The 26,608-nt window shown below is 40.0% G+C and overlaps 1 protein-coding gene across 3 annotated transcripts in view; it reads left to right on the plus strand.

Annotated features, from left to right (window-relative positions):
- Positions 1-26,608, plus strand: part of mprip (myosin phosphatase Rho interacting protein) — a 101,135-nt gene that overhangs the window by 31,915 nt on the left and 42,612 nt on the right. For all 3 annotated transcript variants that reach the window (XM_036210740.1, XM_036210739.1, XM_024261544.2), the window contains exons 6-9: positions 227-398; positions 677-1,109; positions 21,637-21,760; positions 22,550-22,654. In XM_036210740.1, the coding sequence (XP_036066633.1) occupies positions 227-398; positions 677-1,109; positions 21,637-21,760; positions 22,550-22,654 (834 nt within the window). The remainder of the gene's footprint in view (positions 1-226; positions 399-676; positions 1,110-21,636; positions 21,761-22,549; positions 22,655-26,608) is intronic.

Here is a 26,608-nt window from a genome sequence, read left to right on the forward strand (position 1 = left end):
AGAGGTCTAGAGGAAGACCAAAGAGGAGGTTTATGGATGCAGTGAATGAAGACATGAAGGTGGCTGGTGTTAGAGTGGAGGATGCTGAAGACAGGCTTAGATGGAGGAAACTGATTCGCTGTGGCGACCCCTGAAGGGAAAAGCCGAAAGGAAAAGAAGAAGAACTCTTATGATATGCTTTGCTTGAATTGTGGACATTTTCACTTATTCAATTGTTCCTCCTCAGGAACCAGGTCCAGCTAAGGTAGCTGTGACTGGATCTGGGATCCCTGAAGCAGAAAAGGTACCTGACTCAAGTTCTATCATTTGGCAAGAGGAGTTAAATCAGAGAGAGGCTGAAGGGGAAACAGTCTGGACTGCTGCTGACCATCCTCCAGGGTCATCGTTACCCCCTACAGGCAAGGAGGAATAACTCTTTCTTACCCTATTTCCACTAGGTTATTGTTTCTTACTTGATATCATACCCTAGATTTCACTTGTGTGGGAATACTACAGCAGTTTTATGGTAAAATATTGATGTGTTGGCAGGACGACCTCTTTATTATTGAAAAAAATCACTTCTAAGAAATGACAAAGGCCCAAATATATGGACTTGATGTCTCTGAGTAAAAAACATTTTATCCTGCAAAAGTACACATTCTCATTTGTAATCATTTTTTTTTTTTACCCCCTTTAGGTGACATTGGGTCTGTGGGTCCTAGCTCTGATGCAGGCTCTGTGAATGGGGACGGTGTAGACTGGAGCAGCCAACCGCTTGTTGGCTCAGCACCTCAAGCCCCCAGTGATCTCGTCTCCCCAACAGGCTCTTGTTGCAGCTTGGGAGGGGTGCCACGCTGCCAGTCTCCTGTGCCCAGCGACCCCTTTCCCTCAGGAAGCTCTCTGCTCTCCAATGGCTCTCACATCAGCGGCTCTGTCAGCTCTCTTGACTCTGATGCCAGTGGCAGTACGGTCACCAGCAACGACAGCCACCAACAAAGCCAAAGGGTCGGACATCATGACACGACGCGGGCCCGCCGGATGGAAGCAGAGGCCAGAAAGGCTGAGAGGAGAAGCCGGTTTAGAAGTCCGGAGAGGCAGGAGATGGAGGCCCTCTTCAGCCCTGAAAGGAGGTCAGTTTCCATTCAGATCTGGTCTCATTTTTGGCTCATATCTCTTTAATTTCCTTTCTGTGTGGAGTTTGCATGTTTTCCCCGTGCATGCGTGGGTTTTCACCGGGGACTCCGGCTTCCTCCCACGGTCCAAAAACATGCTTCATAAGTTAATTGGTGACTGTAAATTGCCCCTAGGTGTGAATGTAAGAGAGTGTGTGTGTGTGTGTGTGTGTGTGTGATTGAGGCACTGTGACAGACTGGAGACCTGTCCAGGTATATCCTGCCTTCGCCCATCAGTAGCCAGGTTAGGCTCTGGCAGCCCCGCGACCCCGAAAGGGACAAAGCGGACAAGAAAAAAATAATCTCTTTAATGCTGGCCTTTGGTTCAATTTTGAATAACTTTTTTATATTTGTACATCTGTTAGTGTAAGGTGATAGAATGTTAGTGTAAAAGGGTAGTTGCTATTCACAACATTTTGGTAATCTCCAAAATACTAGATCTAAATAGAATAATTACAGGACTTCTTTAGAGTATTATCAAAAAGTTAATTAATTCCAAGAAATCATTCTAAAAATGAAAACTCCAGTTTTGTCCAAATTTTTTACACACTTGTATGTAAGCAAAATTCAATTCCACATGATTCAAAAATAAAGAGAGAGCACTGGTCAATAGGGCTGCCACAAACGTTTTTTTTTTTAATAGTCACGTAATCTCTGATTATTTTTTTGATTAGTCAACTAATTGAGTCATGTGGGGACTGGATGTAAAACACACATCTTAGCCATTGTTAGTTTTAAACTTGAAGTGTTTCAACTCCATGCCAACTAAATTAAAGACAAAAGTTTTTTAAGCCTTTATTGAATGATGCAGCTTTTCTCCTTCATTTGTTTCTGGCATTAAAACAAGACTTAAATCAAATGAATTTAGCAATCTAAACAACAAAACAAAATTAACAACAAAAAACTAAATAAAAGCCTGCAGTTATTTTTTTAAAGCTTAAAAAACATATTTTATAAGACACATATAAAGTATTTCAAAACCTATTGACACATATAAACACACAAAATATTTGCTCAACAAGGCCATTATATAAAAGCAAAACCCTAATGGCATCTTTGAACTCAAGATATTCCATACAAAAACCTCAGAATGCCCATATAAGCAAAGTACTTTGAGACATTGCACATTAAAAAAAAGTTGGGGGAGGTATATATTTAAAAAAGGGAGGAAAGCAGGGGATGTTGGAATGTACAACTTTTATTTTTTCACTGTGCCCCCTGCTGTAATAAAAGCCCCATTCACTGTTTACGAACAGAACAGTGGTTTTCTCCTGACGGTGTTCTCTGAATCTTTCTTACCTACACCTACTCAATAGGCATTATATTTAATATTTTTCAGTTTGGTGGACCTCCCATAAATCTGTGTTTTCTTTTTAATGTTGTGGTTATTATGCTGTTTTTTTGTGACTTTGGGTTACATTTAATTGTAGCTTAATGAAGCTAATTTAATGCAATACACTTGACAACTTAGCTCTAGACTTTTTGACAAGCTCACTAGTTCACTTCTGGGACCCGTAAATAGTTTTTACACCGCTCTATAACTCTGCGGTAGATCTATATCGACACATAACCTCTCTGTCTGCATGGTGAATGTTTCAAAATCCGTGCTTTTTGAACCAAACAGCATGATCGCGGTGTGGAATATGAATGAAGCCTTGGCTGAGTGGTTCATTTGCAGTGTAAATTCATAATCTGTGCCATAATCTGTGGTTCGTAGAGTGCAGATTTTTAAATGTTAACCGCGCAGACAGAGAGGCTCTGTAGAGACGGATCTGCCGCAGATCTTCAGGTTTATCTCCATACAGCTCATTAACACCTGCACATGATCCGTTTAAACCCATGAAATTGCCTTGTTTTGTTAACACTAATGTTAGCTAGCTAGACAAAGCTCTCTCTTCTGCGTGATCATACTTTATCACTGAGTGCTTTCTCTTCAGGTGCTCGTGCAAAACCGTATTGCAGCCATGGAACACAAGTTCTGCCTTGCACTTTTTCCTTTTATTTTTTTTATGTTTCCCACATTTTCAAGTTCTGTTGCCATCTTGTTTTGATAGTTGAGAGAACTATGTTTGGCATGAACGCAGCATTTGTCTTATGCATCCATACTGTTCATACGGCTGCTGCATGTGTTTGAGTTGTCCAGTTTGAGATTCATACGGCCACCTAAAGGGACCTCATAAAAATGGAATGTATCATTTTCGTACATGTGGTAAGCCCATATCCCCCTGTAAGGGCCGTGGTGACTAGAGCATAAGAAAGAAACTGAACTTCACTAACAAAATTGTACTGGAATTACATCCTCTTTAATGATTAATATTCTTCTGCATCATGCTGATCTACTCAGTTTTCATTATGGCTTCACTATGTCTCCAGTTACTCCTAAAATGTTGGGTTCTGAGTTATTTCAAATAATACTCTGGGTGTTTGACCTCATACTATTCTTTTTCCTCCTTCACTCTTTAATTGCTTTCAAGGAGAGCAGCTTTTGCCAGAGATCCTAAATATGGGAAATGCTCTGGCAGGAAACTAACAGTATATTTCCTTCTGGTTATCATTCTCTCACTGTAAAGCCGGTTCCTCTGTTGCTGATTAAAGTTTTCTGTGGGAGCATTTCAGCTGGTGGTGTACGTTCTCACAGACTAGTTGCAGATGGATCGTAGAGAGCAAGGTCAGACCTTAAATCAGTGACCCAGAGGTCATTGGCACTTAATCTTTCATACACAGCAGCTCCTCATTAAGTAGCTCATTTTAAACATAATCCAATACAACTGTCCACTCTGAGTCCCATTGTGCCTGTGTAAAGCAAAAGTCTGCAGTTTTTTTTTTCTTTCACTTAAGGCACCATAAGTGGTTTGTTAGAAAATGGTCTATTTTGACAATAGATCAAAGGGTCACATGTTCTCCAGGTCGTACCTACTACTAATTACCTGGATCCGGTGTGTTTACTTGACCAGAAGCTGGGGGGCTTTGGGAAAAAACTAATAGGCCAAAAAACAAAAATTTATTGAAAAACAGCATCTCAATACAACCCGGCGGGTTTTAAAAAGCATTAAAAAATCTGATATTTCGATATCTTGATCTTAAAAATTTTACAGTGTAAAAGTTTTTGGTCTAAAGTAAAAAAAAAATTAGCCACAATTATGTAAGTAAAGCACGTTTATTAACATCACGCTCAAACAAAAAAAAAGATGGAGAGAGAGTGGGGGCATCCGCTACATACACACAGGGCTGTAAATTTAACACTAGCCAAATGTGGGGGAAGCTTTAATTTAGCAGGTAGAAAAAAGAAGTCACTAGCCACTAGGGATGCAGCAATACAGTTTGCTCACGGGTCGATACGTACCTCGATACGAGGGTCACGGTTCAATACGTATTAAAAAAAAAAAAACTGAAATCCTACTATTCCACAGATTAGGATTTCTTTTGTAAACCAAAACAAGATAAAAAAGAAATCAGATTTTTTTCAAGTGGAAAGCTTTTGGCAGTTAATGCAGAATCACACTTACATGGAACTCTTGTAAACTTGTAAACATCACAACTTGTAAACAATTCAATCAAATGTAAAAGTGCCTCAGTCCTCAATACTTCTAAACATGAATATAATAAACTCCAACAATCTAAGCTGTGGTCTTAAATCTTGACAGCCTGCAGTAATGCACTCCTAATTTTTAGGGGTGTAACGGATCACAAAACTCACGGTTCGGATCGTGTCACGGTTTTAGGGTCACGGTTCGGATCATTTTTCGGATCAGTTGAATGTTAAAAAAAAAAAAATACGACAACCGATATGAAAGCTAATTTTTGGAAATGCTTCAAATCATATATTCAGTATCAATATAAAAACTTCCCACACACAATATTTATATATGCAACATTAAAACGTTTGCTCATTGACACCTATTTATTAAACAGAATATCTTTAGAGTTTGAACACAAACAAAATGCTAAAACATGTAGTTTCTGACTACATTTGCATGTCTTGTGACCAAATCTACAAAAACTGAGAGAAAATAATGCTTTAAAATAGACAGCTGCTTCTCCTAACTCGGAGATTCTTTGAATCCAGAAATGTAAACGTGTACTGATGCTTTTATTCAGGTCTTAACATTAAATAAACCTGATATCTATCCATCCGCGTCAAGTTGAGTAAAGTTTGTGACGGAAGCTGCAGGGTTTTTCCTGGCTTAAAATAAGATGGTGGTGTCTCGTGGCGACTTCAGATTTGTATACCTTAACAAGTTTATTTTACTATTATTGTGGTTATTTCATAAACGTTATTGAACATTCTTTCAATTTACATATTTTACTATTATTAGATCACCTCATTATAAAACATAAATGGCTCAATGTAACTAATTGAGCCATTAGTTAACTAATGTAATGTAACCAATTGAGCCACTAACAAACCGTATATTGATACACAATAAAACAACTAATTATTCTAGTTTGAAGCACCATACAAAAGCCTCAGGCAAATGTTTTAACAAAACCCTCAAATTCATCACTTCCAACTCCACAACTAACTGGATGCCCCCACCCCCACCCCTCTGTCCGTTTACGAGCATGCGCACTCTCTCCTTTGATCTTTCCGCTCGGCAATAGACAGACTGTTTCCTTTTTTCATTTTTCATGGAGGTTCTCCTCTAAATCAGGTGTTTAAACTCCTGATTTTAAAGCGTGTCTTCTCTCCCTCACACTCTGTGGGTCTGTCGGTCATAAACAGCGCATCTGTGGAAGTAAAGTCCAGTCGGACCGAACCATTTTCAATTTAGAGGAGGGGGGTCCGCAGACGATGTTTCCAAAACAAAATATTTAAGTATTGTTACGTTGACATTAAAATCAAAATATTTGCGATTATATATTGGTTATTGGTTTACTGAAATTATTTTTTCTGTTGTATCATTTTGTCATCATTCGGGTCTCCGTGGACCCTCTCTCAGTCTGGGCTCCTAGAATCAGCCACATCCCCCCTTTTCCAGGAGCTGGTGGCGGCCGACACCAAATTCTCTATGCAGGAAAAACGCTAAAAGCTCCGCCCACACGGAGCGGGAGATTCAGGAACAGACTTTAAGAAATAACCGTGAAGCTGTTACTTCAGCGCTGGTCAAAACAAAGAGGATTTACAGGAATTTGACAGAATTTCATTGATGTGAACGGACATTTGGTTTAAATTATGAGAGCCCGAGGTGTGTGCGCTGGCTGGGGGTGGGGGTCGGAGTGGTCCGCGGTACACACGTGTCCGAACCGTGTCCCGAACCGTGGCTTCTGATCCGTACGGATCACGGATCATCCGTGGTCCGTTACACCCCTACTAATTTTCCAGTGTGAGGGCCGTCATGTAATGAACATTTACAGAGATTTAGCCCTGTGTTACACAGGAAGTCCAGCTGTACGTAGAAAGTTATGCGTTTTTACAAAGTTGTCTCCAATTTGTACACTTGTTCATAAAGCACAGGTATATATAGATTTTTCTGTGAAATATGGACATGCTGGTACAGTATATTGTGGGTCAACTGTTTTCATTAGTGCTTTTGCCTCACAGCGAGAAGGCCCCGGTTCAAATTCAAATCCCGGCTGGGACCTTTTTGTGTGGAGTTTGCATGTTCTCCCCGTGCATGCGTGGGTTTTCACCAGGGGCTCCCGCTTCCTCCCACTGTCCAAAAACATGCTTCATAGGTTCATTGGTGACTCTAAATTGCCCCTAGGTGTGAATGTAAGAGTGTATGTGTGTGATTGAGGCCCTGTGACAGACTGGCGACCTGTCCAGGGTGAACCCCGCCTTCGCCCTTCAGTAGCCGAGATTGGCTCCGGCACCCCCGCGACAAAAGTCAACCACTGAAAAACGACTGCAGAGCTATCGCAATAAACACTGATGGCGTCAGATTTTTTTTTGTTTATCTGAAGTAACACTGTAAGTCTTTTGAAATACATCTGGGATGTTTTTATTGTGTTACCTGCTTTGTTGCTCAACTTTAACACGTTGACGGGGCTGGATGGTAACGTCAGAAGGGGGGTGGGCATGTTGGTCGTAATTCCCCACATTGTATGATATAGAGATTAGGGCTGGGAATCACTGGGTACATCACGATACGATACGATACGCGATACATGGCTCACGATATCGATAATATTGCAATACTGCGATAATTGGTAAAAATCCTCTCTAATAACTAGCATTATATATGCATCGCTATTAAATGTCCGACGCAGCGCACTCATCTGCTCAATAGTTCCAGCGCGCGACTCGCACGCTCAGCGCAACAGCCTCTTCAAATGAAAATATAATATCGATACTTGGTGAGAACCCATTGAGAATCGATCGCAGAACTAAATATCGTGATATATCGCAATATCGATATTTTTGCACACCCCTAATAGAGATGAGGCAAATTGTGCAGACATTGTACTTCTTGTAACACATTTTGCTCCCTGACTATCATATTCGATGGCAAACCCGAGAAGTCTTAGAGTCAGTGGCGCATCTTCAAACATGAGCCTGAAGCTGCTCACACACCTGCGTCGACGAGCATTCAATCAGCCTCGAAATGAAAAGTCCACGAAAACGCGAGCAGTCCGAAATTCTGTTCCGCATGCGTTACAGACTGAAAGCGGCAGCCCAAACGAGCGCCGACGCAGCTGCTGCGGCCACAATGTGCTATGACTGTCGCGGTTGTTTAGGTAGTTAGCTAAAATGCTATTGTTTTTAGCATTTGGGCTCCACCTCCCACGGAAGGGCAAAGTAGTTTCTGGCAGAGCGAGGGAGAGTTGGAGCAGACAAGCTCTGTAACGAAGACATGAATACACAGACACGCTAAAGGCAGCTCATGGTGGTACTAAATAAATAAAATGCGTACTGGGAAAAATGGCGTACCGAACCGTGGAATGCACACCGAACGGTTCGGTTTTATATCGAATATTGTTGCATCCCTACTAGCCACTTTGACAAGTGAGACATTGTTCATCCTCAACTACAGGGAACTTAAACTCACAACCATGACTTTTAAAGTGTTTACATCCTCTCCCCATTTGGCTACCACAACATCCATCCCAGAGTTAGTTCACAACATTTAAGTCTGACTTTATTGGGCAGAATTTGAGGATTTAATCCCCACATTCTCAGTAGGTGGTGCATTCAGGGACCGCATGGAATTTCCGCACTTATGCGATTTCATGAAAGTCCCCCTCCAATGAAAATCCTGTTTTTTGAGTTTTTAACATGTATGTGTGGCATTTTTCTTCTGAAAGAAAAAAATGTAGTAAAAAATAATTTTGTGTTTGCATTTCTGAGTATTTCTCCTTTTAAATTGCTGTCAAACTGTTGCAGAAAAACTCTGTTTGAATTCCTGAGCCTTGCTTACGTCACGATAGCTGGCCCTGCTATAGCATAGCTGCATTGCTTTTCAAGACATTTAGGATGTGGAATTTTTGTTAAAAACTTTGCAGTCCTAATTAAAACCCCACTGGGAGCGTTTAAAAATATCTAAAAAATTGTTGTAGGCAACTTGAAGAGCTTGCTTATGAACAGGTGCACTCGTAATTTCTAGCATTTGCTCATACTGATCTCAGCCAACACAAACACACTAACTTTTTGCTCCATGTCATTGTTACTCTTTGAAATGACAGAACAACACAGAGATCTGCAGGAAGATACAATGAGGCAAAACGTTGCACAGTTTTCAATGTATATATGTTTTTTCTATGCATAGCATTCTTGAAAAAAAAACTACTTTAAAATAATTATTTTACTGTTTATCACAAGTTTTTATCTTTATAGAACATACTGCATTAAAAAAGGATAGGTTTTTTTTTTATTGAATGCTCTACACCTCCATAAAAAATTATATCAAAAATAGTTTTTATCACTATGAAATGGGATTTATGCCCTTCTCTTCCCTAACATTACCCACCAATTTTGTATCTTCCGTAAAGAAACACATTACGCATGCACGTCGTATAGTAGGGGTGCGCCAAAATATCGATATTGCGATATATCGCGATATTTAGTCCTGCGATCGATTCTCGATGGGTTCTCACCAAGTATCGATATTATATTTTCATTTAAAGAGGCTGTTGCGCCGAGCGTCTGAGTCTCGCGCCGGAACTATTGAGCAGATGGCCGCGCTGCGTCGGACTTTTAATAGCGACGCACGCGCTCATTCAGGAGAAGCACCGGTGAGATACAGGCTCGGTAGCGCGTGTGAAGCATGTCTACCTGTCAGCATTTATCCTCCATCTGTAGGAGATCCAGCCGGTAAGAAGTGACTTTGTCTGAGCGCTAGAATGTCAGCGATCACTTACTTCTTGTTTGCTGTGGGAACTGGGCGCGCGCTTTGAAGTTGTTTGTGTACACTTCAGGGACTGTCGGAATTTTCGCTTTCATGCACTTCAATGTTCAACCTGCTGGTGTACGGTGTAACTTTGGTAAATTTATAATGTGACGTTTTCAAACAATGTAATTACTTGTTGCTAATGTTAAGTAACTCTTAAGTAAAAAAGCAGGATTTGATGTAAGAACTTAAATTTAAATGCAATTAAAATAAAGTACATTAATTCACTTTAAAACTACACTGAAAAAAAAACTAATAAGATTTACTTAAGAAAATCCTCGTAACAATTTGCACTAACATTTATTGATTACATTTTACTGCATTTATTAATATAAAAACTCCCAACAACAATTTAGTAAAATTTACTTATGTCCACAAGTAAGGTTATTATCAAATCTTAAGTAAATAGAGCAAACATAAATTTCTCTAATAAAATTTACATAATATCATTGAATGCTCCAAAAGTGATTACAACAATTTGAAAGTAGATCTTACTAATAAACAATCAAATTTTTTGATTACTTATAAAAAATAAGTAAACTTAACTTCTTTACTAGAAAAATCTAGGTATTTGCATAATATTTGAACTATTATGTAAATATTATGAGGAATAATTAAGTATATATTACTGATGCAAAAAGTTTGTTTTTTCAGTGTATACACTGAACACACAGGGAGGTTGCTAATTAATTGAATCACTTCAAATTATTTTTTTTGCCATTATTATGTGTGTTTTAAGGTTTTTACCTATTGACTGCTGACTGACCAACTGTAAAATAGATAAAGATTGGAAAAATAATCTCAAGTGACAGTCTGAGTAAATCAGCCTTCATTTTTGGATGCTCAGCCCTTTTCAAGTGAGGAGAACAAAAAATGCTTGTCAAAGACAGTATTGCTGATTTCAGCAATGTTGCACAAGTGTCTATAATTCTGCACGGTCGCAGTAAAATGCGTACATATTCCACGACTTTGCACTCTGAAATACCGTGTATAATATACGCCAAACACAGTTTTTGCGTGCATATGATATGCAATGGTAGAGAATAGGTTGCTCCGGCGTACAATATACACAGCTTTTTAGGTTTCGTTTTGATCACATGGTCAGAAATCCTCCGGCTCTTTTCTAAATGACGTCGTTCCTGGTTAAGGTTAGGATTACGGTTATAGTTAGGGTTAGAAAAGCAAATTGTTCGTTAGTGGGGCTGTGATGCTCACTCCTCCACCAGGGGACGTGTCAATCGTGGAAAACACATTTAACACGTTTAGGACCGCGCGTATTATATGCACGCAAAAACCGGTTTTGGCGTATATTATACACGATATTTCCCAAATCGTGGCATTTGTACGCATTTTGCTGAGACTGGGCTGCTATAATTTGTTGCACAAAATAAGAAAAGTTGTTTATTATGATTGTGTTTAAGCTGAAAAAGATAAATGGGGATATATTTTCCCAAAAAACATGTTCTTCTATATAATGTTAGATATTAGAGAGGATTTTTACCAATTATCGCAGTATTGCGATATTATCGATATCCTGAGCCATGTATCACGTATCGTATCGTATCGTGAGGTACCCAGTGATTCCCAGCCCTATCGTATAGGGTACGTTTGATTTGTTCTCTGGGGACGCCTCCTACATGAATTACCATCAGTTTTTGTGCAGGTTTAACGTAAATACGTTCAATTAACATCCGCTATGTTTAAAAACACGAAACATTAATAAAAACATACATCAAAGAACCAAACTAGCATGTCTCTCATGAGTTGCTAGCACCCACTTTAGCACACAGTTCCCAGCCTGATTTCTCTCTATTAAAATGCGATTCCTGTCCTGTGATGATTCCTCTCCATCGGATTATTTTGTTGTCAAGGCTTTTGAAGTCGATTGCAAGACACTGCGTCTCCTTTTGTTACTTTTTCGGACCTCCGCCATTCATTACTCGAGAAGACTTGATCCATAATGACGGCGCACGTGACTATGTCACATCGTATGTCACGTGACTTCCAAACAAGAAAAACACACCGGGGAGGAGGAGGAGCAGCAGCTCGGATTTAAAGTCACAGCTGTCAACAAGCTTTTGCCTTCTCGCTCTTGCAGCTTTAAGTAGAAGATCGCGATAAAACGATCTCTCAAAAATGACAGATCGTCAGCTTTGGAGATCGTAAGACGGTTTTTTATCGTCATATCGCCCAGCCCTAATACAAGCATGAAATTTGGTACAGTTATAGTCTCTGGGTCTAGTTACAGGAAAAAAGTGCTAGCCACACAAAAATCCAATATGGCCGCCATTTTTTTCAAGATGGCTGCCGTGGCAGTAAAGTTGGCAGAATATCATAAAAATAGTTTACTTGATGATGTTTTCATTGGTTTTTTGCCCCGAAAATGGACTGCTAATGCCAGGGTGGCAGTGAGGATGAGCTCTTTCTGCCTAAAAAAAATGCTCTATAATGGCTTGCGCAACACAAAGACTCTGGCAGTCAAGTCACCTGATGAAGTACTCATATTTTTTCAATGAAACTCATCACACCAACAACCTTTGGTGGCCATCTTGGAAAATGGCCGCCATTTTGGAATTTAAAGTGGCTAGCACTTTTTTCTTAAAATTTGGTGTTTTGAGTTAGCTGCTCCACTAGTAGGAATATTTCTATGCAAGTTGGAGGCTGCTTTGTTTGTATTTGTTGGTTAGTTGCAACAGGACAATAAAACAAAAAAACAACAAAAAAAAAACAACGCAATAAATGATTCAAACAGTTTTTGAACACAATTGTGATTTAAATTTCAAGATAAAGCAATAATTCAATAATAGAAGTGAAACATGCAGCAAGTAAATTCATTTTTAGTAGAAAAATTCTTTAAAAAAGAACAATGCAGAAAAAATTGTTCAAGAGGAAGATTGCGATTGAGGATAAAAATGCACAAGCTATTATTAGAAGAGAAGAAAATGAGTAAGGAGGTGCATACGCTGCATTTATCAAGTTTTTTTTTCTACAACAATCGATTAAATATTTTCCTTTATTTATCAGCAAATTGGAGTATTCTATTATCTCCGGTTGCCAGATAACCCTACGAATTTGCCCATGTTCATAGTTTCTTAATCTTACTTTGACCTATTTTCAAACTCTGCATTACCACACATGCATCAGTACTTTTTTTTTTTATTTAATTTTATTAATATCAGTTTTGTTTCATTTAACCAACAGACAACATTGGAGAAAACTATTTACACAAATTTGGTTTATCAGTCACCGATGGTTTTACTGTCCCAAAATGTGAGTGATAAAGTAATTTCTGTAGTCTGGTAATTGTAATTTCATTAGTGAAATTTAAACTGTAATTAATTACATTACTTTGTTACTGACGAGGATTACGTTTATTCTTCGTCTTTAGAGCGGGGAGTTAGGCCAAGAAATTGGTCTTAATGTTTTTATATGCAAGGTCTTAAAGTATTAAATTTAACTTGAAGAAATTAGAAGGAACCCCGCAATACTTTTCAATTACAAATTATATACGCTTGAAAACATTATTTTTATACAAATAAATTAGCAGGTCACATTATTATGATGTTTGTATATAATGTTAATATTGCATCTAAAAATTTCCTTTTTAATTTTTATTTGGAAGTGCTCATTTTAAATTTGGCTAAGCCATAGTCGGTTGTTGGTGATCTGGGCAAAAACTTAATTTTAACTGTGGCCTTGCAAAAGGCAAGTTCTTTTGAGAAAGAAAAACAGAAGTTACAGTAGACACACAAACAGAAATCCGGATAAAGGACACAAGACGATCAGTAAAATATTAAAATTATTAAAATAATTTTAAATAAAACAATTTTTTTCTTTAAGATGGTCATTAAGATTCCATGTACAAACTGTCTTTGAAGTACAAGGCCCGATCCAAATACTCCCCTTCTTCCATCCCCTTAGCCCTCCCCCTTGATTTGAAGTGGCAGTTGAAGTCAAAGTCGTGTCCGGATTATTATTTTTGTTCACTCTCCTAACAGAGTTTTCCAAAGTCCACTATCGCAAGAGTAAACCGTGTCGCGCTAAGAAGCACTTTCCTTCTCGTGGTTGCGCTCTGAACCACAGAAGTGTACGTTTAAATGTAAGTAATGACTTTATATTGTAGCGTGACTTTTTAAAGTTATAAAACCGCTGTTGTTATGTATATTCAAGCGTTGGAAGGTCCACGCTAATGCTAGCGGACGGGTGAGTCTGGGTGAGGCTGGGCCGCATCAGGATTTCCACAAGAAAAGCATCGATAAAACATTACAGTGTTCTCAAATATCTTTGTTTTTAACACAAAATAATGAAAAGAAATAATGAACGAAGTGTGTAAATCTTTGTGTGTTGATTTATATATAAAAAAGGGTAGTTAATGTCCGTTTCTGAAATAGTTTATATTGAGGATTAAATTCAAGATATATTGTTAGGGGGTAGGATTAAAATACGTTTTTTAAACTTCTTCCTACTCCATTTCGAACTACATAATAGAGGTGTAATGTTTTTATTTATTATTTATATAGAATTTTCTGTTGTTTTCTTGTTTTTTACCATGTACTATGTACTGTATGTGTTGTTCAAAATAAAAAGGACTAACTAACTAGTAAAATAACTAAATTAGAGCTGTCAGGCGATTAAAAATTTTAATCGCGATTAATCGCATTTCCTGAGTTAACTTGCAATTAATCGCACATTAAAATGTGGCCTTTTTTTAAGGAAAAAAATGTGTGCTTCGTGGAATTTAGCAGTTCTACATTAATTATGAAAACAAGAATGGCAAAATTAATAGTTTTCATCAGAAATACTTTGTTTTGTAACATTATATTGAGATAAACTTTCTTAACAATAAAAGGCTGTAACATAAATCCCTAACAAAAGCCCAAGTCCAAGTGAAGGGCATTTTAAATTCAAAACTTCAATCAACGTTCAGTAAAATAAAATTAAAAAAACATCAAAAATAAAATTTCCATAACACTCTAATCTTCATTTTTTCTCAGGACCAAATCTTTTTCCTCCTCTGCTGAATTGCAGTAATAAATGAAACAGAAATTTATCATTTCCAATTAACTTCTGTTTTTTAAAACATTAGACTGAGAAAAGCGGGATACTCTGTGGATAGTTTGACAGTCTGTTACTGCCGCCGCGTTCTCTGGCTGCAGCTCGATGCAGCGACGTGTCCAGCGGAGCTCACGCCATAAATATGCCGGCAGACAGACCCCTATGCTGGGGCTGGATCACGCTTAAACCTCCAGAACATTTAAAACGTCCCCCGGTGCGCTTGCTGTTCGGAACGTCGGGCTCTCGGGACGCGGCGCCGGACGCGAGCTGGTACCACCAGACGTGGTACTGGACGCGAACCGGTTAGGGTGCAGGAGCACTCCAGGTCCTAGCGCCGGCCGGTTTTAGCTCGCAGCTCGGTGGTTGGAGACCCGCCTGTGTTCTAGTGAGAGCAGCCGGTGAGTTACGGGGCGGGACACCCGCGCGCTGTATGAAAAGGCACGTATGAGAAAATCCGCGATTAATGCGTCAAAAAAATTTTCGCCGTCAAGCACGTGTCAGATTAACAATTTTTAAAGCGACAAATCTGACAGCCCTAAAATAAATACATTAAAAGATGAATAAAAAAACAAATAAATTAGTAATAAATAATTAAAATACTAATAAAGACCAAACAACAGATACAGACAACTGAAGAAACACCATATTGACTGACTGACTAGATAAGACTAATTATTTTTATTCAGTTTCAAATGTCTGTATTAACAGCGCCTCCTCTAGAGTGAGAGAGAAACCCCGGTAATGAGAAAATCTTTGAAGGATTTCATTTTTTGTAGATTTTTGTAGAACTCCTCACAATAAATCAATCTGATTTATGTGTCCTCCATTCAATGGATGTGTGGGGTGCTTGCGCGCGCGCTGGCTGCATCAGCGCGCATTCGGGGGCTGCTTTCCATGGGGGTTCTATGTAAACGCGCCTATCAGAATATTGGACTCGTGTTTGCATGGACTGGAATGCGCGCCGACACAGCCGGTGTGTAAACCTTAAAATTCACAGACACGCCCACGCAGGTGCGAGCCAAGCTCAGCATCACATGTTGGACAGGCGGGAGCAGCCATAGACTGTATATAAGAATAACTGGACAGAGCAAGCCCCCCTCCTTCCGTGTTCCATATAGGAAGTACCACTGGGTTTCAAAAAGGCCAAAGTCCCATTGACTTACATTGAGAAACAGACAGTTATTTCTCAGTCATTTATATATGTCAGAATAATCATTCTTCCTCTGCTGCTTTCTGCTTAACTTCTTTTTTCTAATCCTAATCTTTTTTAAAGATTTTTTTTCCGTTATCACAAGTTATTCAAGTTGTAAATTGACCAATCAGATGGCCCAATAAGCGTTTGTAGGTCTGACTTCGAACGTCTGGGGCGTTTGATTGACAGATGATGGGTAGCCAATGGGAGCAGACTTCATCAATGCGGTCCGTGAAGACCTTTTAACACCTACTTTACAATTCAACAATGTACCAATCATTGTCCTACTGTTGTTTTCCTCAATGGAATGTACCGATGCAGCAGTTTAAAACAACAAGAGGCGCAAGTTATGAATTAATTTGCATTTCCATGAAGGAAATAAGTATTTGATCCCTTTGAAAAACTTGCTTCTGTACTTGGTGGCAAAGCCTTTGTTGGAAATCACAGAGGTCAGACATTTCTTGTAGTTAGCCACAAGGTAACGAGGGGGCCCAAGCCAGGGTCTCATTGTGCCGGTCCCAAGCCCGGATAAATACAGAGGGTTGTGTCAGGAAGGGCATCCGACGTAAAATCTTGCCAAATCAAATATGCGAATCAGACCTACGAAATCCATACCGGATCGGTCGAGGCCCGGGTTAACAACGACCGCCATCGGTGCTGTTCACCGACAGGGTGCCGGTGGAAATTGGACTACTGTTGGTGGAAGAAGGAGAGGAGGAAGGCGGGTTCGTAGGGAGAGAGAGAAGAGGAAAGTCACTAGTGTTGGACTGAGAGTTGGGACTTTGAATGTTGGAACTATGACAGGAAAGGGTAGAGAGTTAGTGGACATGATGCAGAGGAGAAAGGTAGACATACTGTGTGTCCAGGAGACCAGGTGGAAAGGTAGCAAGGCTAGAAGTTTAGGAGCAGGGTTCAAGTTGTTCTATCATGGTGGAGATGGGAAGAGAAATGGAGTAGGAGTTATCCTAAAGGAGGAGTTTGTTAGGAGTGTTGTGGAGGTAAAAAGAGTGTCAGATAGAGTGATGAGTCTGAAGATAGAAATGGAGGGTGTCATGTTCAATGTTGTTAGTGGGTATGCCCCACAGGTAGGATGTGAGCTGGAAGAGAAGGAGAAGTTCTGGTTGGATCTTGATGAAGTGATGATGAGCATCCCTGGAAATGAGAGAGTTGTCATTGGTGCAGATTTCAATGGTCATGTTGGTGCAGGAAACCGAGGTGATGAGGAGGTGATGGGCAGGTTTGGTATCCAGGAGAGGAATGTAGAAGGACAGATGGTGGTTGATTTTGCAAAAAAGATGGAAATGGCGATAGTGAATACATTCTTTGAGAAGAGACAGGAACATAGAGTGACCTATAAGAGTGGAGGTAGAAGCACACAGATAGACTACATCTTGTGTAGACGGTGTAATCTGAAGGAGATCAGTGACTGTAAAGTAGTGGTTGGTGAGAGTGTTTCCAGACAGCACAGGATGGTGGTGTGTAGAATGACTCTGGTGGTGAAGAAGATGAAGAAAGAGAGGGCAAAGGCAGAGAAGAGGACAAACTGGTGGAAGCTGAAAAAAGAAGATTGTTGCATGACTTTTAAGAAACAGTTGAAACAGGCTCTGGGTGGTCAGGAGGTACTCCCAGATGACTGGATAACTACAGCTAATGTGATCAGGGAGACAGGTAGGAGTGTACTTGGTGTGTCATCAGGAAAGAGAGTTGATAAGGAGACTTGGTGGTGGAATGAGGAGGTGCAGGAGTGTATACGGAGTAAGAGACTAGCTAAGAAGAAGTGGGACACTGAGAGGACTGAGGAGAGTAGACAGGAGTACAGGGAGATGCAGCGTAAGGTGAAAGTAGAGGTGTCAAAGGCCAAACAAAGAGCTTATGATGACTTGTACGCTAGGTTGGGTAGTAAGGAGGGAGAGACTGACCTGTACAGACTAGCAAGGCAGAGAGATCGAGATGGGAAGGACATGCAGCAGGTTAGGGTGATCAAGGATAGGAATGGTAATGTGGTGACAGGTGTCAGTGGTGTAATGGAAAGATGGAAAGAATACTTTGAAGAGTTGATGAATGAAGAGAATGAGAGAGAACAAAGAGTAGAAGAGGTGACGGTTGTGGAGCAGGAAGTAAGAAAGATTAGTAAAGGTGAAGTGAGAGGGGCTTTGAAGAGGATGAAGAGTGGAAAGGCTCTTGGTCCTGATGATATACCTGTGGAGGTATGGAAGTGTCTAGGAGAGATGGCAGTGGAGTTTTTGACCGGGTTGTTCAACAGGATCTTAGGTGGTGAGAAGATGCCTGAGGAATGGAGGAGAAGTGTGATGGTGCCCATTTTTAAGAATAAGGGAGATGTGCAGAGTTGTGGTAACTACAGAGGAATAAAGCTGATGAGCCATACAATGAAGGTGTGGGAAAGAGTAGTGGAAGCCAGACTAAGAGCAGAAGTGAACATTTGTGAGCAGCAGTATGGTTTCATGCCAAGAAAGAGCACTACAGATGCAACATTTGCTTTGAGGATGTTGATAGAGAAGTACAGAGAAGGTCAGAGAGAGCTCCACTGTGTCTTTGTAGATCTGGAGAAAGCTTATGACAGAGTGCCCAGAGAGGAACTATGGTATTGTATGAGGAAGTCTGGAGTGACAGAGAAGTATGTCCGAGCAGTGCAGGACATGTATGAGGGCTGTAAGACAGTGGTGAGGTGTGCTGTAGGGGTGACAGAGGAGTTCAAGGTGGAGGTGGGATTACATCAGGGATCAGCTCTGAGCCCCTTCCTGTTTGCAATGGTGATGGACAGACTGACGGATGAGGTTAGACAGGAATCACCATGGACTATGATGTTTGCAGATGATATTGTGATTTGTAGTGAGAGCAGGGAACAGGTGGAGGTGGAGTTAGAGAGGTGGAGGTTTGCCCTGGAAAGGAGAGGAATGAAGGTTAGCCGCAGTAAGACAGAGTACATGTGTGTGAATGAGAGGAACCAGAGTGGAAGAGTGAGGTTACAGGGAGAAGAGATAAAGAAGGTGGAGGAGTTTAAGTATTTAGGGTCAACAGTACAGAGTAATGGAGAGTGTGGAAAAGAAGTGAAGAGGAGAGTGCAAGCAGGTTGGAATGGGTGGAGAAAAGTGTCAGGTGTGATGTGTGACAGAAGAGTTTCAGCACAAATGAAAGGAAAGGTGTACAAGACTGTGGTGAGACCAGCCATGTTGTTTGGACTAGAAACAGTGGGACTGAAGAAAAGACAGGAAGCAGAGCTGGAGGTAGCAGAGATGAAGATGCTGAGGTTCTCTTTGGGAGTGACCAGGATGGATAGGATCAGGAATGAATACATCAGAGGGACAGCACATGTTAGAGGTTTTGGAGATAAAGTCAGAGAGGCCAGACTGAGATGGTTTGGACATGTTCAGAGGAGAGACAGTGAATATATTGGTAGAAGGATGCTGAGTCTAGAGCTGCCAGGAAAGAGGTCTAGAGGAAGACCAAAGAGGAGGTTTATGGATGCAGTGAATGAAGACATGAAGGTGGCTGGTGTTAGAGTGGAGGATGCTGAAGACAGGCTTAGATGGAGGAAACTGATTCGCTGTGGCGACCCCTGAAGGGAAAAGCCAAAAGGAAAAGAAGAAGCCACAAGGTTTGCACACATCTCAGGGGGGATTTTGGCGCACTCCTCTTTGCAGATCCTCTCCAAGTCATTAATGTTTCGTGGCTGATGTTTGGCAACTGGAACCTTCAGCTCCCTCCACAGATTTTCTATGGGATTAAGGTCTGGAGACTGACTAGGCCATTTCATGACCGTAATGTGCTTCTTCTTGAGCCAGTCTTTTGTTGCCTTGGCCGTGTGTTTTGGATCATTGTCATGCTGGATTTCAGTCCTTCACGGCGTAGTGTGTTACCAACCGTTTTTGTGGTGACTATGGTCCCAGCTGCCTTGAGATCATTGACAAGTTCCTCCCAAGTGGTTCTGGGCTGATTCCTCACCGTTCTCATTATCATTGAAACTCCACAAGGTGTGATCTTGCATGGAGCTCCAGACCGAGGGAGACTGGCAGTTAATTTATGTTTCTTCCATTTGCGAATAATTACACCAACTGTTGTCACCTTCTCACCCAGCTGCTTGGCGATGGTCTTGTAGCCCTTTCCAGCCTTGTGTAGGTCCACAATCTTGTCCCTGACATCCTTGGAAAGCTCTTTGGTCTTGGCCATGGTGCAGAGTTTGGCATCTGGATTGATTGATTAATTGATTGCTTCTGTGGACAGGTCTCTTTTATACAGGTAACAAGCTGAGAGGTCAATGTCAGCTTGTTACCTGTATAAGACCCACCTGGGAGCTAGAGATCTTGCTGACGGATAGGGGATCAAATATTTATTTCCTTCATGGAAATGCAAATTAATTCATAACTTTTTTTGAAACGCATTTTTCTGGATTTTTTTGTTATTGTTGTCTCTCACTGTTCAGATTAACCTACCATTGAAGTTATAGACTGATCATTTCTTTTTTAGTGGGCGAACTTACAAAATCAGCTGGAGTTCAAATAGTTTTTTCCCTCACTGTATAATCATTAAAATAACTGTACTTTTTAAATATAATAACAGTCACAAATCCACTTTGTATGAAACTTTATTAGCAATTTCTACACAGCATTACAGAGCCGGTGTTGTGCTAAGAAAAAGGCCCCAGAGACTGTGTCAGACAGCCACCATAGATGCTTGCATCATTACTGTCAATGACATTATCAAAAGAATCCTAAAAATTATAATAATTTCAGGCTGTTTATATAATGATTTAATGTAAGAATTAATCAGCTGGAGGCAAAATTAGGAAAAAAGAGCATTGTCTGTCAATCTTACCTTCTCTCTAGTAAATCTGCCCTCGTTTTCTCAGCATGTTTTAATTTGAGTTTACTGTCTGATGACATTAAAGGTGTGCTCATACCATTTATGAAGTACTTTCATGCCATTCATTTTCATAAATAATTTAAGAAAAGAATTGTCCGATCTTTAGCTGGTTCAGACTACACAAGACTGACAGCTCTTCTCCTAGAAGAGTGCAGGGGACCTTTTCAGCACAATGCTGTGCTTCTGTGCTAAAGAAATCTGAAACATCACAGTTGTGATGTGAAAAAAAAGTCAGATGTTCCTACATGTAAGTTTACTTTCAATCATCTTTCAGGGGTTCCTCAAAAATGTTTGGAGTTGAGTAGTAGATTAGCAGTCACAGTAAAACAGGTTGTGGGAAATCATAGTTTTCATCAGTGGTAGAGTAGAATTTCAGTGCTAAATCCTTTTTCTCTACTGCTTTCAAATCAGCTGATGTACTGCCCCAGATGCCAGGATAGATGAATACTGCTAAGTAGTTTACTTTAATATTTTAGAATTCTTTTAGACTCAACTATGAGAAACAAAATGAGGAAAAAAATCCAGAAAATTACATTGTGTGGTTCTTAAATACTTTATTTGTAAATTTTGGTGGAAAGTGAATATTTTGTCACCTGAATATGATGAAAATTACAAGCCTTACTAAATCTTTTTAAGCGGGAGAACTTTCACAACTGGTGGCCGACTGAATATTTTTTTGGCCCACTTTATATTGATTCCAATAATTAATACTAACATTAGGAAATAACAAAAAACTGTTTTTGCCCTCATACTGGTTTCAATTAAAGTGTTGTTTTGCAGTTTTGAAAGTGATATCTTGTATATCAGCAATTTCAGAATTTTCTTGCATAAATCAAACTCTGTGTTAAGACAAGCATGCTGTTTTGTTCTGCATGTTTTTACAGTCAGTAAAAATTATTTAAAAAAAACAGTGATCTCAGAGCATTTCCAAGTTGAACCTTTTAATTTAGTATTCCATGTAAATTGTACATTTTACAACATTACTTTTAAACAAAATTCTCTTATTGTTGTTTGGTTTGTGTGTCTCCAGTCGCTCTGGTGTCATTGAAAAGTTGGAGGCTTTGGAGCTGGAAAACCCTGAGAAGATGGAGGTTGAAGAGGCAGGAAGAAGCGGAGGCAGACAGGGGCGCAGCGAGTACAGGAATTACAGAAAGGTTTGTAATCCCACTCAATTCATCAATCTGCAGCAGTTTCATAGCAAGATTATAATATGACTGAAACCAGCATTCTTCAGAACCACCATTTTTAAAATCCATCCACTCAGCCCCTCCCTCCCCTTCCTTCATCCTTTCTCCTCCCCTCCACCCTTCTCCTTTTTCTATTTTCTTCTTTACTTTGATTGCATGTCAGAGGTCTGCAGTGAGTGCTATAATTATTTCCGGTTTCCATTATTTGGGGGGAATTCCCCTGATGATTGTGCTTTCCTTTCCCACCCCGACCCTCTGCTTTCAGTCAGACTGGCTGGGACTTGGTTTAAGCAAAGCATGGACCCCTGTGCAGGAAGAGAATCACACTCAAACAATGACTGTCCAGTCCCAAGAGCCTTTTTCAGTCAAGCCCAACTCCAAATATCTCAAACACTCAGACTGCCTATAAGTTTTATTTTCCAGCTGCTGTGATCACACTTCTGTTATTCTAACTAATTTCTCACTTGTAGATTTCAAGCTTACTTTTTAAGTTTTTTTTTTTTTTTCCAGGAGTCTTCTTTTCCCCGAAAATGAATGCCTGTTATTTCAAATTCGCTAAAATAAAACTTTTATCACATTTTTACTTTATTAAAGTGTATACACTGAGAAAGGCTTTTAATGCCTTGTTTTAGAAGCTGCAAAGACCTTCTAGTGCCACAAAACATTTTTTTTCTGTTTAAATTTAATGTAACAAATCTGTTACTTCTTGAAACGAATTATTTTTATACTACCTCAGACTACCTGTTTGTTGTTTAGGAGCTGAGGCAGGATGCAGATCCAGGTTTGGACTTTTCCTCCAGACTGCCCCCCTTGAGAAGAGCCAAGTCTTTGGATCGAAGGACCACGGAGTCTGTGATGACTGTGAGTTTTCTACTCAGTTTATGTAAAATGATTTTGACATTTCTGGTAAATTTACACTCATTGATATTAAGAATCATGAATGTCCCTCAAAAGGAGCAAACATTTGGTGTCAATCACCCAGGGAATTATCAATGACTAAATTCAAGTTGGTACAAAACAACAGACCACCCAGGTATTGACAGAGCTCCATGTCACCAACTACTCAATAAACATGAGGGTTTGTGCAGAGATGAACAATCCTAACTTCTGTAACACTGCTGTCTTACCGGAACAGGGCAGCTGGATCCTTTTGCTTCATCTCTAATTTAGACATTTGTGTTAGAGTAAAACATTTAATCTGTTCAACTATTTTCATCCCATGTTGTTGATAAATTAACTTCTGGATTAGGGCTGCAACAAACGATTATTTTAATAGTTTATTTATTGGGTTGGGCGTTGACTGGATGTTAAACACATCATTAGCTTTAAACTTTACATGTTTAAGCTCTGACCTCACTAAAAATAAAGACAAAGTTCATTAAGCCTTTAATTAGTTGTGCTGAGTCTGCTGCAGATCTTCTGGTTTATCTCCATACAACCCATTGATGACTGCCGCACACGATCCATTTAAACCCGTGAAACCGCCACGGCAGAGCTTGCTGTGTTTGAGCTAATGTTAGCTAGCCAGCTAAACGAAGCTCTCTCTTTGGCGTGATCATATTCTGTCACAAAGGGCTTTCTCTTCAGGTGCTCATGCAAAACTGTAGTGCGTGGCCATGGAACACAAGTTCTGCTTCGCAGAAATTGCATTGGACACTTTTCCTTTTATTTTCCTTATGTTTCCCACATTTTCAAGCTCTGTTGGAATATTATGGTTCCCCAGCCTTCCCAGAACTTCTGTGATATCACTACTGACTGGACTAGCACGACTGTGCATGTCTGTCAAAGAGAATGGCATATCCAGCATTAGAAAGCGTGCACGTAGCACAGTAGTTTTAAGATAAAAACAAGAAAAAAAACAAACAAAAAAAAAAAAACAACTCGTCGACTAGCAAATTAGTTGTCGACCATTTTAATAGTCAACGTAGTCGTGACTAATCGACTAAGTGTGGCAGCCCTAATCTAAATAGACATTTTTCCTTTTTAGACTTGAGGTTTATGCAGACATTTATAAATTATGCTTTTTAGCAAAGCATTAGTGGCTCACACTTCCAAGCAGGTTAGACAATTCTGTCTTTGGCTGCTTTTCCTTTTAGCATTTCCAGACTACAGGTAGCCTCCAATCAGCTTATAAGCTTATTAGTAAGGCTACAGGGGGCTTAAAAGCACCACAGGACTGCAGTATTGGATGATCACTGTCAGTTCTTGATGTAAGCCAAACCTATTTTTCCTTTCCAAAATTATGCAATTTATTATTAAAAAATCTTTGTTCATTGATATGTATGGCAGACATTTGTCAGACAAATGCTGTTGCGTGAAATGTTTGTCTTCACCTATCATGCTATGTTGCTTTATGTGTAAAGCAGGACACTTGGCACAGTAGACAAACAAATGAGGTTGAGGTTGAGGTTCTGATTGTTTCAACCTCCACACTGGAAAACTGCAAGGTCAGTGTGTCCATGTGCTTCTGTGGATTCACAGACAAAGCCTCTGCTGTTCTACTAAGCTGCTGGATCCAGGGTCAGCGGCAGTGCCAGGGCCTCAGAACAGAAAGAGGTCGCTGGGTTGAGAGCTAGATTTGGTTAGGTAACAGAAGAATTAAACCCTGAAAAAGCCTCAGTCTCAACAAACAGCTGGCTAATGACTCCTAACAAGCTGATAGGCTAACTAAAGTCCTGTGTGTGTTTCCCACATCCTGCTTATATGTTAGAAGCTTATATCTGTTTAAGTATGTTTATATCTATACGGTCGTGTTTACAATCAGAGAAAAACGGAGTTTGAAAATAAAACTCTCTAGTCAAGACAGCAAAACTATTCATAGAAGAAAAAAGTCCTTATTCCCAAGCTTCTGACCTCATTTCTAATAATAGCTCTGTGATTTGAGGACTTAGACTGTACTGCACTCCAGCCTGCAGCAATTTCACAGAAAGAATCTCATCCTTTTTAGAATAATTTTGAGCTTTACTTAGCTATAGTTTCTTTTTTAGACACTTATTAGAGATTATTTGAGATAAACATCTAACAGAATAAATATATATTGTTGGACAATGTACATTAAGTGCTTCAGAGAAATGAGTTCGGAAGTTCTTCTTTCCAGTTTAGTTTGTCTTTAGGCTTTTACATAAAAAGTATAAGCGATGTAAATGTTGTGATTGTATTTATAAAGTTTCTGGTTACGATCTCCAACGTTTAAAAAAAAAAAAAAACACTTAATCCTGTTGGTGTGGAGAAGAAACTAAATTTAAAAGCACAATGACACTGTTAGTGGCAGCTAGGTACGTTTTAATAAACCACATTTCCAATGCTAGTCTGCAGCAGACATGATCTATGGAGTGTTCTCCACTTTTTAGATCCAAATTCTCAGTTTACCTTCCAGCATTTGTGCCATGTCTCCCCGCTTACAAGTGTTTGTCCACATTTGACTGATTGGGATTTGTTCACACTTTTTGTTCCCCTAGAGGACAGGGAATCGGGGGGGGCTATTTCTTTTCCAGCAATGGTGCACCAAGCTGGAGTAAAGTCTCTTCAGAATACTATTTTGACATTTCCCTTCGTTGTTTTTCTGTAGTAAATATACTCTTACCAACAATGGAACTCGAAACCCAGCCTTGTTTGGTGATTATGCGCTCAACCTTTATAAACATCCAAGGTATTTAGTTTTAACATGGTGGCGCGGTGGAGCTAGCAAAGCGCTAACTCCAGCCAACAAGCCAACAACACCTAGTGAATAGTTCATATTTTTATTCTCTATGGTAGTGTTGGAAATGTTAATAGTACTAACAAATGGTCAATAAAATCCTGATTCTCAGCTGAGTCATTTATTCACGAGTTTAGTATATGACAGTATTAAAGTCCCACTATTTGTGACACACCTTGATGTGTGAAATTTGTTCTCCACATTTGACCCATCCCCTGGGGGAGCGGTGAGCTGCAGACACAGCCGCGCTCGTTAATCATTTGGTGGTTTAACCCCCCAATCCAACTCCTTAGTGCTGAGTGTCAAGCAGGGAGGCACTGGGTCCCATTTTTAGAGTTTTTGGTATGACTCGGCCGGGATTTGAACCCACAACCTTCTAGGGGTGTTGCGGATCACGGATTATCCGTGGTCCGTACGGATCAGAAGCCACGGTTCGGGACACGGTTCGGACACGTGTGTACCGCGGACCACTCCGACCCCCACCCCCAGCGAGCGCACACACCTTGGGCTCTCATAATTTTAATCATTGTCCGTTCACATCAATGAAATTCTGTCAAATTCCTGTAAATCCTCTTTGTTTTGACCAGCGCTGAAGTAACAGCTTCACGGTTATTTCTTAAAGTCTGTTCCTGAATCTCCCGCTGCGTGTGGGCGGAGCTTTCAGAGCTTTTCCTGCATAGAGAATTTGGTGTCGGCCGCCACCAGCTCCTGGAAAAGGGGGGATGTGGCTGATTCTAGGAGCCCAGACTGAGAGAGAGTCCACGGAGACCCGAATGATGACAAAATGATACAACAGAAACAATTATTTCAGTAAACCAATAACCAATATATAATCGCAAATATTTTGATTTTAATGTCAAGGTAACAATAATTATATATTTTGTTTTGGAAACATCGTCTGTGGACCCCCCTTCCTCTTAATTGAAAATGGTTCGGTCCGACTGGACTATTCTTCCACAGCTGTTTGTTACCGTCAGACCCACAGAGTTTAAGGGAGAGAAGACACGCTTTAAAATCAGGAGTTTAAACACCTGATTTAGAGGAGAACCTCCGTGAAAAAAGAAAAAAGGAGACAGTCTGTCTATTGCCGCGCGGAAAGGAGAGAGTGCTCGTAAACG

This window comes from Oryzias melastigma, unplaced genomic scaffold, assembly GCF_002922805.2.
Source record: "Oryzias melastigma strain HK-1 unplaced genomic scaffold, ASM292280v2 sc00221, whole genome shotgun sequence".
NCBI lineage: Eukaryota > Metazoa > Chordata > Actinopteri > Beloniformes > Adrianichthyidae > Oryzias > Oryzias melastigma.